The sequence below is a fragment of the Puma concolor genome, chromosome C2 (assembly GCF_028749965.1).
Source record: "Puma concolor isolate L17-30 chromosome C2, mPumCon1.1.hap2, whole genome shotgun sequence".
Classification (NCBI taxonomy): domain Eukaryota; kingdom Metazoa; phylum Chordata; class Mammalia; order Carnivora; family Felidae; genus Puma; species Puma concolor.
In genome coordinates this window covers 78,287,124-78,301,359 of record NC_141675.1, presented here as the reverse complement: position 1 = coordinate 78,301,359, position 14,236 = coordinate 78,287,124, and the positions used below count along the sequence as shown (strand labels likewise).

General features: G+C 44.7%; 1 protein-coding gene across 11 annotated transcripts in view; it reads left to right on the top strand.

Annotated features, from left to right (window-relative positions):
- DGKG (diacylglycerol kinase gamma) overlaps positions 1-14,236 on the top strand; it is a 216,274-nt gene that overhangs the window by 41,143 nt on the left and 160,895 nt on the right. For 10 of the 11 annotated variants that reach the window (XR_015240176.1, XR_015240177.1, XR_015240173.1 and 7 more), the window contains exon 2: positions 2,794-3,104. Coding sequence is in view for 1 of the 11 variants with exons in the window: in XM_025913893.2 (XP_025769678.1) it covers positions 3,038-3,104 (67 nt within the window). In the remaining 10 variants the exon portion in view is untranslated. Of the gene's footprint in view, positions 1-2,793; positions 3,105-8,360; positions 8,555-14,236 lie in introns of those variants that run through there. The other variant, XR_015240174.1, reaches the window with a different exon arrangement.

The following is a 14,236-nucleotide window of genomic DNA, read 5'->3' as shown; positions in this document are numbered from 1 at the left end:
TTCTGTTTGTTTGGTTTTTGCATATATCAACTCAGTCCTAACACTAGCTCAGTGAGATTTTTATTAGTACCCCCATTTTTGAGGTGAAGGAACGAGGGGTCAAGAAACACAAAATTTGTCTAATGTCAAATAGCTGATAGGAGGAGGAGCAAGATTCAAAGCCCTGCCTTCTGACTTGGAGTTCCACAGTGTTCTATTGGGCAGCATGTCTCTTGATCCTCTTAGAGCTAACTCTGTGCTTCTAGAAGTGTGCAGAATGGTACGGCCAGAGAGGCATTCTTAAAAGCCTTGGGGGTTCCTTCTTTCTTCTCACCATATTTATTACTGAACACCTGGTCTCATTTTTCCCCCTCTAAAAATAGGGAAGGCAATGCTTAATTTACATGGTTGTTAGGAGGGCTAAATGGGCAAATACATGTAAAGCATATAGTGTGGAGGAAGCGTCCACTAAATGACGACTGCAGCAGTAGTAACACCAGTTGTAACACTGAACTCCCTGGTGTTATGGAAAATGTTTCTAAGGGTCACCCCTCATGTTTGGACTGAACTGATAATCAGAGGGCAGATCATAAAAAGCTTTGTGTATCATAAAAAGAAGATCATGTTTTATTCTATAGGCAATAGAAAGCCACTGAAGAATTCTATTACTGGGAGAGATGTGATCTGGTTGACAATTTAGCGCGTACCAAGGGCAGGAGAGTAAAACCCAAACCACGGCGTCCATCAGGAGGCTGTTGGTAGAGACTGGGCAAGAGAAAATGAGGGTCTGAGTTAATGAAGCTGGCCTGACAGAGGGGAGGGGACACACAATGGACGGTCACACTTGAGCGCGGCACCTGGGTTTGGCAGGAGAGGATGGGGAAGAAGCTTAGGCTGAGCCCCAGGTTTCTGGCCTGTGTTCTGGCTCCTCTCAGGGCATGACCAGAATATAGAGGAAGGGCAAGCTGGGGGCATGGGAAGGTGCTGATTTGGGGTGGTTTGGGACACATGAGGGAGTCACAGTGGACAGTTGGATATTCAGATCTGGATTGCGGGGAGAGTGTAGGGCTGGAGCAGCATGCCTGTGGTCACTGAAGCCACGGCAATGGGTACCTCCTGGAAGGGGTACAGAACAAGGAGAGGGCTGAGGTTGGGATTTTGGAAATGCCAGTATTTAACAACGGCAAGAGAAGTGGAAGGAGACTGAGGAGGAAGACTCAGAAAGATAAGATTGTTTCCAGAGGGCTGTTTCCTGCCATGGCGAAGGCTGCAAAGAGAAGCGGATGAAGCAAGGAAGGCCTGAAAAATGACTGGTGGATTTAACAGTTGTGTTACTAGGGACCCTAGCAAGAGCAGGTGCCAAGGAGCAGAATCTAGTTGAGCAGTGGATTAATTAAGGAGAGAATTGGATGTTTTAAGGAGAGAAGCTAGAACTTGGATGCTCCTGGGGATGCAGGCATCTTACTTCCTTGCCATGCCTGCCGACCTACTGGCGGAGAGCTCTGATTGGTGGAAGGTCATCCTTCCAGAGCCACAATCTCCTTCCGGTGTCTTCCCTTAGTTCCTGGCTAGCTCTCCAGTCCACACCAACCCAGTCTATAGGTTTCTCCAGAGAGGTGCACAAACCCACCTCCTCACTGGGTCGTCTCATCCAGACCCTCCACCATCCCTTAGAGGCTCCAGGCTTCCAGACTTGCCTCAATGTCCAGTCCTTCACCATGGATCCAGTTTTATTAAAACTGAGCTTCTTGGGGCGCCTGGGTGGCGCAGTCGGTTGAGCGTCCGACTTCAGCCAGGTCACGATCTTGCAGTATGTGAGTTCGAGCCCCGCGTCGGGCTCTGGGCTGATGGCTCAGAGCCTGGAGCCTGTTTCCGATTCTGTGTCTCCCTCTCTCTCTGCCCCTCGCCCGTTCATGCTTTGTCTCTCTCTGTCCCAAAAATAAATAAACGTTGGAAAAAAAAAATTTAAAAAAAAAAAACTGAGCTTCTTCTTTGGTAGCATCAATCTGTATTTCTCCTCCTATTAGGTTGGTGGCTTTCCAACATTTTTTAAACCTCAATATACGTGTACGTATAACTGAAAGGAGACACTCCTGTTTTCAGCTCCATTTCATGCCATTCTACTGTATCCTATTCTATTTTGTGTTTTTAAATGCTGGCCTTCGCCCATCGCATTAATTTCACAACCTGCTGAACTGACTTAGAGGCTGGTGTTATGACTGCCAGAGCAACCGTGCTAGGAGGGGCCCAAAGGAAAACATGCTAAGTGTCTGTCTGAACCCATCCCTTTTCCCTCCTTCAGGCTCCCCTGCACAGGGGCTAGTGGCAGGTCTTCTCTCTATTCACTTTTGTATGGTTCTGAGAGGAAAGAAAACCACTTTAGTTACTAGAATGTTAGCCAGCCGTGGGGATATTTGAATGTCCACAGTAATGGTGGAGAGACTAGTTACCTTTCAAATCATGCACGTATGTACTGTCCCTACTTGCTCATGAGGCATCTGACAGCCTGAGGCGTTTTCATGCCTTGAGGATGCCCTCAGGGGGTCCTACTATTGCCTCTCTTGGGAGACATTTAAAATTTCCTGAGTTGAGGGTATGGCCACCTGTCCACACAGACCACCCAACTGGAGTTATGCTGGTCTGGTCTGTAAGCCCTCTTCAGACTTCCCTGAGGAGACATCCACCCCCACCCCACCGTGGGAACCACTGCCTCTCATAGGTCTTTCCCCAGAGAACAACTGGGGATTTCTTTTATAAGAAAGGGCAACTTACGTATTCCCTCCCATTCACGATGTCTTTTCTACTTCTGCCCAGGAGGAGCAAGGATTTCTGAAGACCTTGACTACGGATAGAAGCATGCTGTTGGAAGAGTAGCACAGGCCTTCTCTCATCTGCTCCAACGTGCCCACTACTGCCATAGGCACGTGCATCCTCCGTGGTTCCTGAAGGGCCTGTCCACCGTGTACCTGCAGTGAACCAGGCCCTGGGCTGGGCCTCAGCTTCACCCTGGTGAACAAAACTCCATCCCTGGCCTCAAGCACTCACACCCAGGTTAAAGATGAGTGAAGAACGGTGGGTCTCCCTTACTCCAGAAGAATTTGACCAACTCCAGAAATACTCAGAATGTGAGTAAATGGATGGACCCACCTGGGGCAGGATTTCCTCTTGGTTGGGGAGACCATTTCTGGAGGGCAGAGTGGTGTAATCATTGCAAAGCCACAGAGAATGAGAGTGGGCCTGACAGATTATATTTCCTTATAAACACAGGATCGGTGTCTTTAAACATAAAAACAATTATCTTTACACTCTATATAAATGATACACACTCGCCATAGAAATTTGGAATATACAGGGGAAAAAATAAAGAGTAGGTTAAAAATCACAGCCAAACTCTATGAACATTTTGGAACAATCCCCTCCTGTGCATATTGCTTTACGTGGTTGAGTTCCTGAGTGTACAGTAACTTTTTTTTTTTACCCTACATTTTCTGCTTAACATGATACTGTATTTTCTCAAGTGATTAAAACCTGGTTGTAGCATAATTTTTGAAAGGCCGCAGGCTGTATGGTTGCAGTGTTACTTGATCACTGGCCCTAACGTGCTCTTGTGTTTGGACCCAATGCCTTTTTCCAGTAAGATGCAGAATTCCAACGTGTGTCTCTTTCCTGACTTTGTTCTGCATAAGCCTAGCCTTGCAACTAACTGGGGTTCTTGGTTTCTCATTAGTTACACCCAGGAACAATTGGAATGCATCAAGATACATTGGTAGTGAGACTCATGCTCACGTGTGGGCTGTGCCCTCCAAAGGCCACTCCTAATCCTGACATGACAGGGATTTGCCGAGGCTGGAGCATCAACTGACCACTGTGCTCTGTACACACATGGCTGCCGTGGTGATTATGCAGTGGCACCAGCTTTGTACAGGACCCTTTGCTTTGCAGAACTCTCGGCTGTGCTACCTGCCCTGCCCCTTTGTTCCAGTCACCTCTCCCTTCACATTTATTAATTGTATTGGCTGCTTTTGTAAATCACTAGGCCAATGGCAGGTTGACCTGCCCTACAGGGTTTTCCCGGGTAGCCCTTGTATGTCCTTTGGCAGCCTGCCCCCCCCCCCCCCCCCACAGGGCAAGCAGCCCTGGCCCACAGCACTGGTCTGGGAGTCTACAAGTTGGGCTCAAGTGCCAGCTCTGTCTCTTGCTCTCTCTGATGTGACCTTCCTTAACCCCCAGAGCCTGTATCTTCTTTGTTAAAATCAGAGGGTTGGACTAGACGATCTCTTCCTGTTGTTCCTCCTACGCCTAACACCCATGACTCTATGTGTTCCCCACGGCCAACAGGGGCCCCGTAGGCCTGCTGGTCAGTCTCCCACCTGGCTCCCTGGAGGCCCTGCTGGCCTCTTGTCTGACCTTGGTGGATTTAGAGAAACTCTGTAATGTATTGACAAGGAGCAGGGAATCACCTTCCAGAGTACATTCCATTTAATTCATCATGTTCTGTAGGTCAGCAAAGTACCAGCCCTGTCAGGAATGAAAAAGAAGCGCAAAGAAAAGGCTTGCTTTTGAGGAATCAGAGTCTTGTTAGAGAATCAGAAATGTGCTCATAACACAAACAGAGAGCAGGTTTAGGGCAGCAGGCAAATACCTCTGGTGCAGAGCTGGCTGAACTGAGTGTATAAATGAAAAGGGAATTTAAAGCTAGGGGAAATTGGTATGGGGAGCGTATTAGTTTGCTGGGCTACTGTGACAGAGTACCACAATCTGGGTGGCTTAGGACAATAGAAAGTGCCTAATGGTTCTGGAGGCTGCAAGTGCAAAATCAAGATATCAGCAGGGTTGATTCCTCCCGAGGGCTATGAGGGAAGAATGTGTTCTAGGCTTCTTTCCTTGGCTTGCAGAAAGCTGTCTTCTCTCTGTCTTTCCATGATGTTCTCCCTGTGTGTGTGTCTCCATATCCAAATTTCCTTTTTTTATGGACATAGTCATCTTGGATTGGACCTGCCCCATTCCAGTATGACTTCATTTTAACTAACTACATCTGTAGTTATTTTCAGATAAGGTCACATTTTGAGGTGCTGGGGGTCAAGACTTCAACATATGAATCTGGGGGGGGGGGATACAATTTAACCCACACAGAGGATTTAGCTGGGTGGACTCTGTGGAGGACAGAAGTTTTAAAATGTGAGTAGTTGGGGCACCTGGGTGGCTCAGTCGGTTGTGCATCCGACTTCGGCTCAGGTCATGATCTCACCATCCGTGAGTTCAAGCCCCACATCAGGCTCTGTGCTGACAGCTCAGAGCCTGGAGCCTGCCTCGGATTCTGTGTCTCCCTCTCTCTCTGGCCCTCCCCTGTTCATGCTCCGTCTCTCTCTGTCTCAAAAATAAATAAACATTAAAAAAATAAAATGTGAGTAGTAGATGGTGAGGGAGGATGTAGAAACAATGGAAACAGAAGGGGAGAGGCACAAAGAGAGAAAGTGTGTGTGGGTGGTAAGGAGAACTTCTGGACCACATGGAAAGAAGGAGAGGAAGGTGGGGAGGAGGCCATAGGAAGGATGGGGATAGCAGGAGGCCTTGGGTCAGAGTGTGGGTTTTGATCCAAGGTGGCAACATTTAGAGCATGAATCTGGTGCCTGTGTGAGGGGTAGCCTGAATATAGAATCTGCCAGATCAGGGAGATAGGAGAGGGTCCTCTGGAGGAAATCTTGTCTGAGCTGAGGAGTGGGGCTCGGATAGTGAATGTGGCAACGAACAAATGCTGATCTGTAGAAAACTGTGGTAGAAGGTATCACCAAAATTTACAGAATGAAAGGAAGCCAGAAAAGATACCCCTGAAGACTGTGAATCTGTGGAAAATACCAGAATTCATATTCAAGGCTAGTGGGGACAGTTGGGGAGTGTGATTTGGGGATGGTGATGACGCATCCACTTTTGTATTCATACATGCTAGGCTGCAGGGAACCAGCAAATGAGTGAGACACAATCCCGGCCCTCAAAGAGCTCCCAGCCTAGGAGGGAAAGATAGGTAGGCCTGAAACAATGATAATCAGTATGACAGGTGCTAAGCAGGGGGGAGCACAGAGGAGTAGACCTAGCCTAGCCTGGTGGGAGGCTTCCCGATGCAGGTGCTGTTTCCCAACACCAGAAACACTAGCAGGAGAGAGGAAGGGGAGGGCATTGCAGGCAGGGGTAGTGGCTTGGGAAAGAGGGAGGAGAGAGAGTCATCATGGGAGCTTCAGAGAACTGCAAGCAAGTTCCCACAGTGGGAACCTAGAGCACATGGTGGTGGTGGTGGTGGTGAGAGAGGATTTGGGGCAAGAACTGGAATGGTCAATAAGACCCCATCATGGACGACACTGCTTTCCAAGTGCAGTGTCCCGTGGGCCTGGGAGGGGAGGTAGTGGGAAGCGAGTGGGAAGGAGGGCTGGGCTATGGCTCTGACTTGGAGTCATGGTGTGGAGGCAGCAACAGGAGTGAAGGCACTTCAGAGAGCAAGAACATGAGGAGAGAGGTGAGAAGGTGGGAAACAGGGCCATGGGTCTGCCTACAACCAGGGGTCAGAGAAGGGAAAGGAGTCAGAAGAAGGCAGAAGAACTGGAAAGATGACTAGATGAAAAGAGTAGTGGGTGGAGGGAGTTGAGGGACAGAGGAGTCCACATGTGGCAAAGCAATAGGGGAGGCAGGGGGTAAAAAGAAACCAGAGTGTTTAGTAGGAAAGGGTTCCTTTGTGGTGGTTTGGGTCTTTTTTTCCCAACCATCGCTTTGTCCTTCTTTGACCCTTCCTCCTTTTGTTCCTGTGCCAGGACCGGACAAGGTGCTCTGGCACTGTTGTTCTAACAGGAGAGGGGAAAAAAGCCACAGTTCTTGGAAAATGATTAATCCTCAGAGGAAACCCTGAAAAAGGCACTTCTACCAATTTTAGATACATGCTGGTGTTCAGTCAGATCACATCGCCATAGCAACTGCTCTTCCATAACTACATAAACAGGAGCTTTGCAGTGGTGGAATATCTGAAGTGCATAGCCTGAGAATTCAGAACTTTCCCCAGTAGGGTTACCAGGTACGAGAGGCCAAGGATTTCAGGAGAAGAGGCTCCTGGTATATTCTGTTTATACAACGTAAACCCTGTACCTTCCCTGGTGGCCTTCTTCTGGGGGTGAAGCCAGGTTACAACTGCCCTTGAATATGTATATATTTATTTTATATGTACACAGGCACACACATACATAGTTGAAACATATCTATAGTAAGAGTAATGTGAGTCAATAGTGTAAAGTGCTTGTAAAAAAACAATGTGATAAGACTATTTTTGTTATGAAATAAGAACAAGCATAAAAATGAAAAACAATGGGGCACCTGGGTGGCGCAGTCGGTTAAGCGTCCGACTTCAGCCCGGTCATGATCTCGCGGTCCGTGAGTTCGAGCCCCGCGTCAGGCTCTGGGCTGATGGCTCAGAGCCTGGAGCCTGTTTCCGATTCTGTGTCTCCCTCTCTCTCTGCCCCTCCCCCGTTCATGCTCTGTCTCTCTCTGTCCCAAAAATAAATAAACGTTGGAAAAAAAAATGAAAAACAAAACGATGCAATTTAAAGCTACCCATGATTCTGTCTCCCAATGATAACCACTACTCGTGTGTGTGTGTGTGTGTGTGTGTGTGTGTGTGTGTGTGTGTGTGTGTGTGTGTAAAACAGACATGGTAGCCTATTTCATATGCTGTTCTCTTCACCCTAACAATGATCTATCCAGTGCTGTTATCTACTGCTATATCAAAACAACTTCAAAACTTGGTGGATTGAAGCAGCCAGTTTATTTTTCCCATTCTGTGGCTCAGGAATCTGGACAGGGCACAGCTGGGATAACTGGTCCCTGCTCCCTGATGTTTGGGGCTTCAGGTGGGATGCCTCACATGATCCAGCATGGCTTATTCACTCCCATACTGTGACCTCAGTGTTCCCCCATGCGATTTCTTCCTCCAAGTGCTTTGTCCTCTCCCAGGGCCTCTCCATGTGGCCTCTTTTTCGAGCAGGCTGGCCTGGACTTCTTACATGTGGCCCAGGACTCCAAGAGCATAAAAGCACTCCAAGGTCGTCTTAATACCTGGACTCCGAGGTCCTAGAACAGAGCTGTCTCCACATTCCATTGGTCAGAGCAGTCCCAGGCCTGTCCCAGATGCAATAGGGCCGGGAAATGGACTGCATGCCTCATGGGAGAGTGGTTCACACGGGAGCAGGGAGATCGTTGGACACTAGCCAGCACACAGTATGCCATGGGGTGTTCCCGTATTGTTCAGTACTTTTCAGAAGCATGGTTTTCAGGGGTTGCAGAGATTTCTTTTGACCCATTATTTTATTTAACCAAACCACTGGTTGTGAATTTAAAATGTGCTAATATACTCACAGTTTCTAGTAAGGCAAACTGATATCCACATTCTATCCTACCCTGATCAGACCTCTTTGAGAGCTGAATTTATGCCTGGGCATCACAGTTTACAATGGATATATGGACGAACCGGAACTTATTTGAGAAGTGGCGCCAGCATGGTGAGGGGCCTCCCAGCAGGGTTATGAAGAAATGCCTGAAGGTACTATGCCTATTTGCAGGAGAAGGGAAGAAATAAAATAAATAAAAAATGCTGTTGTGGGGAGGAGGTGTTTAGTTTTGAATGGCTTCCAAAAGTAGCCCTAGGACTAATGGGAAGAAATTTATCAAAGAAAGACTTACAGCAAGGAATTTATTGATGGCTAATGGTCAAACCTGCCCAAAATGGAATAGAATTGACTTGAAAGCAATTGGGTTTCCTTTCCCTGGATGTCCACTTGACTAAATGACCATCATTAGCCCCTCTAATACTTAGTCTCTGTTGAAACAGGTTTCTTCTCAACCTCAGAGGGCATGAGCATGTGTGGAGGCCTCCTACTGACCCCTAACAACTTCAGCTAGAGATAATAATGGGCTTATTGTCCTTTTAATCTGATACTTGGGGAGAGGCAATTATTTTTCCATGATTTGTCAAGGACAGAAGCTGTCAGCTTTTTCAGAAAGGGAAAAAAGGAAAAAAAATTAAACTATCAATTTTAACTTTTAATTCTTCAAGAAATCATACCAAAAACTTTAGACATCAGCCCGTGGTTGTTAGATGTTGTAGACTTTTTATACCTGGGAGAAATTTTAAGCCATTCTCAAATGCAACTCCTACCCATTTTATGAATGAGCACACTGAGTCCAGAAGAGCTCAGTGACTTGCCCAAGATATGTAATTTTAAAGTACATTTAAAGAAAAAATAAGTACATTTAAAGAGAATGAATCAGTAAATTGTGCTCTTCAGAAATATATTTTATTAGAATCAGATCAACTCAAAGTTTCTGACTTTAAGATGTAGGTAAATTATAGCTCAAAATTCAAATCTGTCAGTGTTAATGTGGGAGTCAGAGAAGATGTTTAGGGCTGGTTTATAGAACAATGTAAGGCTCTAAGTAAGCTTCATTGAAACCTTACTATTTATATGGGCTGCAGGAGTGAAAGTTAATCAAATGTTCATGGAGTCCTGGGCCCGTAGAGGGTCATGTCTTATTGCTTCCATCTTGGAAGGAAAACCACAGCTATTTCTTACCCACATCTCCTGCAGCATAACTGGCCTTCTTTTCCTCATGATGACTGAGATTCTACCCACAAGCAGTCACAGAATTATGGATAGGGAGAGACTTCTGTGGAACAATGGCTCTCAGATTCAAATATGCACCTGAATCTCCTGGGGATCTTCTTAAAATGCCAATTCTGACTCAGCAGGTCTAGGATAGTTCAGACATGCTGGGTTTCTGACAAGTTTTCAGGTGATGCTGATGCTGCTGGTCCAGGGACCACACTTCTAGTACCTATAGTTAAGAAGGTACAGGCTGTCTGATCCATTCCTCCACCTTCATTTGGGCTATGACTTATGAGGCCAAATTACTTAGAGAAAAAATGGTAAGTTTTGCTAGCAATACCAACTTTACTTATACAATTAAGCCATACCAGTCATTCAGATCATTTATGATGTCAGAAAATCTCCGTATCCTAAAGCTGGTTTTCTTATATCAGCCCAAATTCCCTCTGCTTCAATGTAAAGTCTGTTTCTCTTATTCTGTATGTAGCACTGTAGCAGAGTTATCACTTCCACTGGTTCCCCTCAGTAGTTGGCTTGGTGGGCCTCAGGGGTCCTCAGCCTGGGTTGCACAATGGAAATACTTGGGAGACTTTGAACTCTTCCAGTGCCCTGTCCACCCATACCCCATCCCAGGATCTGGGCATCAGTAGTGTTTAAAGCTCCCCAGGTGATTCCATCATGCAGCAAGGGCTGACAACCACTGGTCTAGCTTTTCTCCATATTCCCCTAGAAATATGGGATGTATGGGACAAGCACAATAACCCTAATCCCTTTCCTAGTCCTCCTTTATTCAATGAATCTGTATTGAACATTGATTTTATGCCAGGCAGTGGGCTATATGCTGGGCAGAAACAGTGCACAGGAGAAGAAGTATAGCTGAGAGATTGTCAATGTTTAGGAAGCTGGGCTTCTTACGCATGCTTCTCACATTCTATTTTGGGGCCTGGTTCCTCTTGGCTAAAAATGGGGGCCTTTTGATACAATGCTCCTGGATCTGACATATCTGTTCTGACATCATCCTCCGTCTTTCCAGAACACTTGGGAAACTCCGCTCTTGCTTTTGTTCATCTCACTGTATTCTTGACGCCTTGAAATACTTAGAAAACTTACTCATACATCCCTGCCTTCTTCGAAAGAAGGAAAATTTAGGTTGTTGGGGTTTTTTTTTTCCTTTTCATTTGCCAACTTTCCCTTTTCCCCTCTCTGTGTCTTTCCTTCCCTGGGTTGAGTCATGTAGGTCTTCTGAATCTATGGAATATATTCCTCTAGGTTCAGCATCATGTTTTTGTCTATGTTGTGACAGGCAAGCCTGACCAGTTAGCCACAAATATACAAGAATGTTGCTTAAGGCCTGCTCTTCAAAAGTGAGGCCCATGCATCTGCATAATTGGTGTCACTTAGAGTATTATTTGAAATGTATAATTTTGGGCCCTGACTCAGACCTACTGAATCAGATCCCCAGGCAGTTCCTATGCATGTTCAGTCTGAGATGCTCTTAGGGAACTTGGAGGAATGGAAAGTTATTATGCACCTCAGAATTTCACTCTCATCTGTGGGTTTTCAGATTCACAGTTGAAAATGTTGATTCATAGTTATTTCAAAGTTTAATAGCCTGACTAGTTTTCAAATACTCAGTGTTCTTAAAGAGAAGATGGTCCATAAACTTTGGGTTCTGGTTCAGGCAGCACAGCTGACGTCCTGCTGTAAACACTAAAGCTCCTAATTTGTCTGCTTGTTCTGTTGGAGGGCATCCCTCTCCCACACAAATGTGGCAGTGAAGGTGCCTGTGAGTTGGGCCAAATTTTCTCCTTAAAAAGACTTCGAATGTGCTCAAACACTAGGAACAAGTGTTTGGTTATGGTCCCAGAACTTCTGGCACATAAAGCATGAAGAGACAATTTTGGATTGAAACTTTTTAGGGTAGTTGTTACTACTAACGACCTTGATCACAGAAAAGAGCTTTCTTAACCCCTGACTTGGGGTAAAACTGCATGCTGATGGTTCTGCCAGTGTGGGTTAATGCAAAAGGTATCCCTACCTTGCCATGAAGCTGAAGAACTTGACCTGTTGGGTAAAGTTCTTTAGCATTGTCCACTTGAACAATGGAGAATGTCTGCCAAGTGTGGTGATTTCAGATTTAGCAGAGTTACAAACTTTTTTCCTTTTGCAATAATTATCCAATGAGTTTAGCTGCTTCTTAAGGTAATCTTCATTTCTAACAATAGAATTACGTTCATGGAACAGTAGTTCTTAACCTTGACTGTACATTTGAACCCCCAGGAAGCTTTAAAATGTATTGATTCCTCAGTTTCCAAAGAGATACTGACTTAATTGGTTTGAGGTGAGGCCTGTGTTTCAATGTATATAGGGCTCCTCAGGTGATTCTGACATGTAGCCAGGTTTGATAATCATTGTCATGGAGGGCCTTATCTTCTGATTTACCAGTGTTCATGTAGCCAGTGAATCTAATAGCTGTGTCACATTATCAGATATGCTAAATATCAGAGTCACTCACTCACTAGCTGTGTGCCCTTCAAAGAATCTTTTAAATTTTTTAAGACTCAGTTTTTTCTTCTCTAAAATAAGGACCATTACTACGTTCGAGGATAGTTGTGGAGATTTAAATAAAACACATAAGATGACTACAGCAGTGCCTAACATGCAGTCAGCACTCAACAAAATAGGAGTTCTTGCAAAGAATTGTGGACATGGCCCTATTAAAGACACTAGGAACAGAACTGGATCTCCTCTGAGTCAGGTGGTAGTGTCACCATACAGGCTTTGACAGGGAACTCTCTCCTGAGGCTGTGCAGTTGGACCCACAGATGGTGCCTAAAGTAAGATCAAGGAATGCTCTGAAGAGGTCTGTCATTGTTCTTAGCTGTCTTAAGATGAAACAGAATGGAGCAGTAGCCTTTTGGTCCTCAGGCAAATAGAAACCCAACCCAGAAACCTGTAGAGAATAAGACTAATAAAATATCAAAGGACATCCCAGGAGAAAGTAATGGGTCTCAACTTTGAGAATTAGATTGTGTCCCTTTTTAAAACAGGACAGGTGTTGACACTATGAGCTCATTAAAGCCCATGGAAAAATTGAAGTAAATGTGTGGTAAAGAACACTTGTCATGGAAATCTAAGAACCAGTAATCTCTTGGATTGTTTTTTTCTATTTAATTTTAGGCTATTAATCAGAGATTTTAAAATAAATGCTTTCTCTGTTTTTCTTTTCAAAACCTGTCTATTTGAATGTGAACATATGATGAAAATACATGTATATATACATATATGTGTGTGTATATCATTCATTTAAATATAAATCAGGGTTTGCTAAATAGATCCATAGCACTTTAGAACCAAAGGATTTCTGTTAGGGTGAACTGTGGAATCTCCAAAATGTGACAATAATAGCAAGAGTATACATTCAAGTGAAATCATCCCCCTGATTCTCAATCAAAATGCTGGCTCTATACTACTCTTGCATAAGCCACACCAGAGGTACCCACGCTTCCCAATTTGCACTTTGAAGTGCAACCCAGATTTGGCCACTCTAGCTGACCTGAAAATCTACCATTAAAATAGATTCTAAAATGTAGTATTTTCTAAATAATTGAGCTGCCCATAGGATGTTTGAATATAATTTATGGGTAATGTTAACTGAGCTCTGGCTTAACTCTAAGCTCTCTTCCATTCTGTTGCCAGAGTGGCCTTTAGGAAAACAGAGACTTGGTTATGTTACTCCACTATTCAGAAAATCTTCAACAATTTCAAATCAATGTCTTCAGCTTGGCACTCAAGACTCCCACAAATCTGGCCCCAAACTACTCTCTGGTTCTGACTTTTCCTGCATGTCTTGTGATGCCCATCTCTGCATCTTTGTTCACTCTGTCCCTTCTTAAAATATCCTTTTCATTTCATGTCTGCCTTTCAAAACCTCACTCATTCTTTAAACCACAGATTAGATGCTGCCTTCTGTATGGGACATCCCTGGTCCCCACCCAAACTTACTGTTATCCTAATTTTGCTTTTTTCCTGCTCATTCTACTTCTCTTCTCTCTGCTTCCTAGAGCTTCGTATTACTGCTACATCATTAATTACACGTTTCCTTGTGTTAGCAAGTGTTTGGGGAGTAATAGTAAATAGTGCTTAAGGGAAAGTAATATAGACTTTGGACCAAACTAGACCTGAATTAAAACCCTCTTAGGCAAGTCACTTAATTTTTCTGAATTTCAGCTTCTTTATGTGTAAACTGAAGAAAATTTAACCCAATGTGCATGGATTGGCAGGGGAGAATATGAGAATGTGCAGTAAAGGCTTCTAATAAGAAGTAGCTATCATTACCACAGTTATTCAGATCATCTCCCCAGCTAGTTCATCAGCAGTACCTTGCAACATCTCACCCTCCACAGCATTTTCTGAATTGAATGGAAACAGCCCAAATTGATGACATCTGCTGCCTGGATCTCACTGAGCTATTAGTTTTTCAACATCTGTTTTGAATTTCAGGAAGAAATGTCCATTTTTAGGCAGCATCAACATTTTCCTGTGGCATTTCAGTATTTCTCAGTCCTGAAATGATTATAACTTGTGCTTGATTGAATCCAAGTCAGCAGAGCCATGGA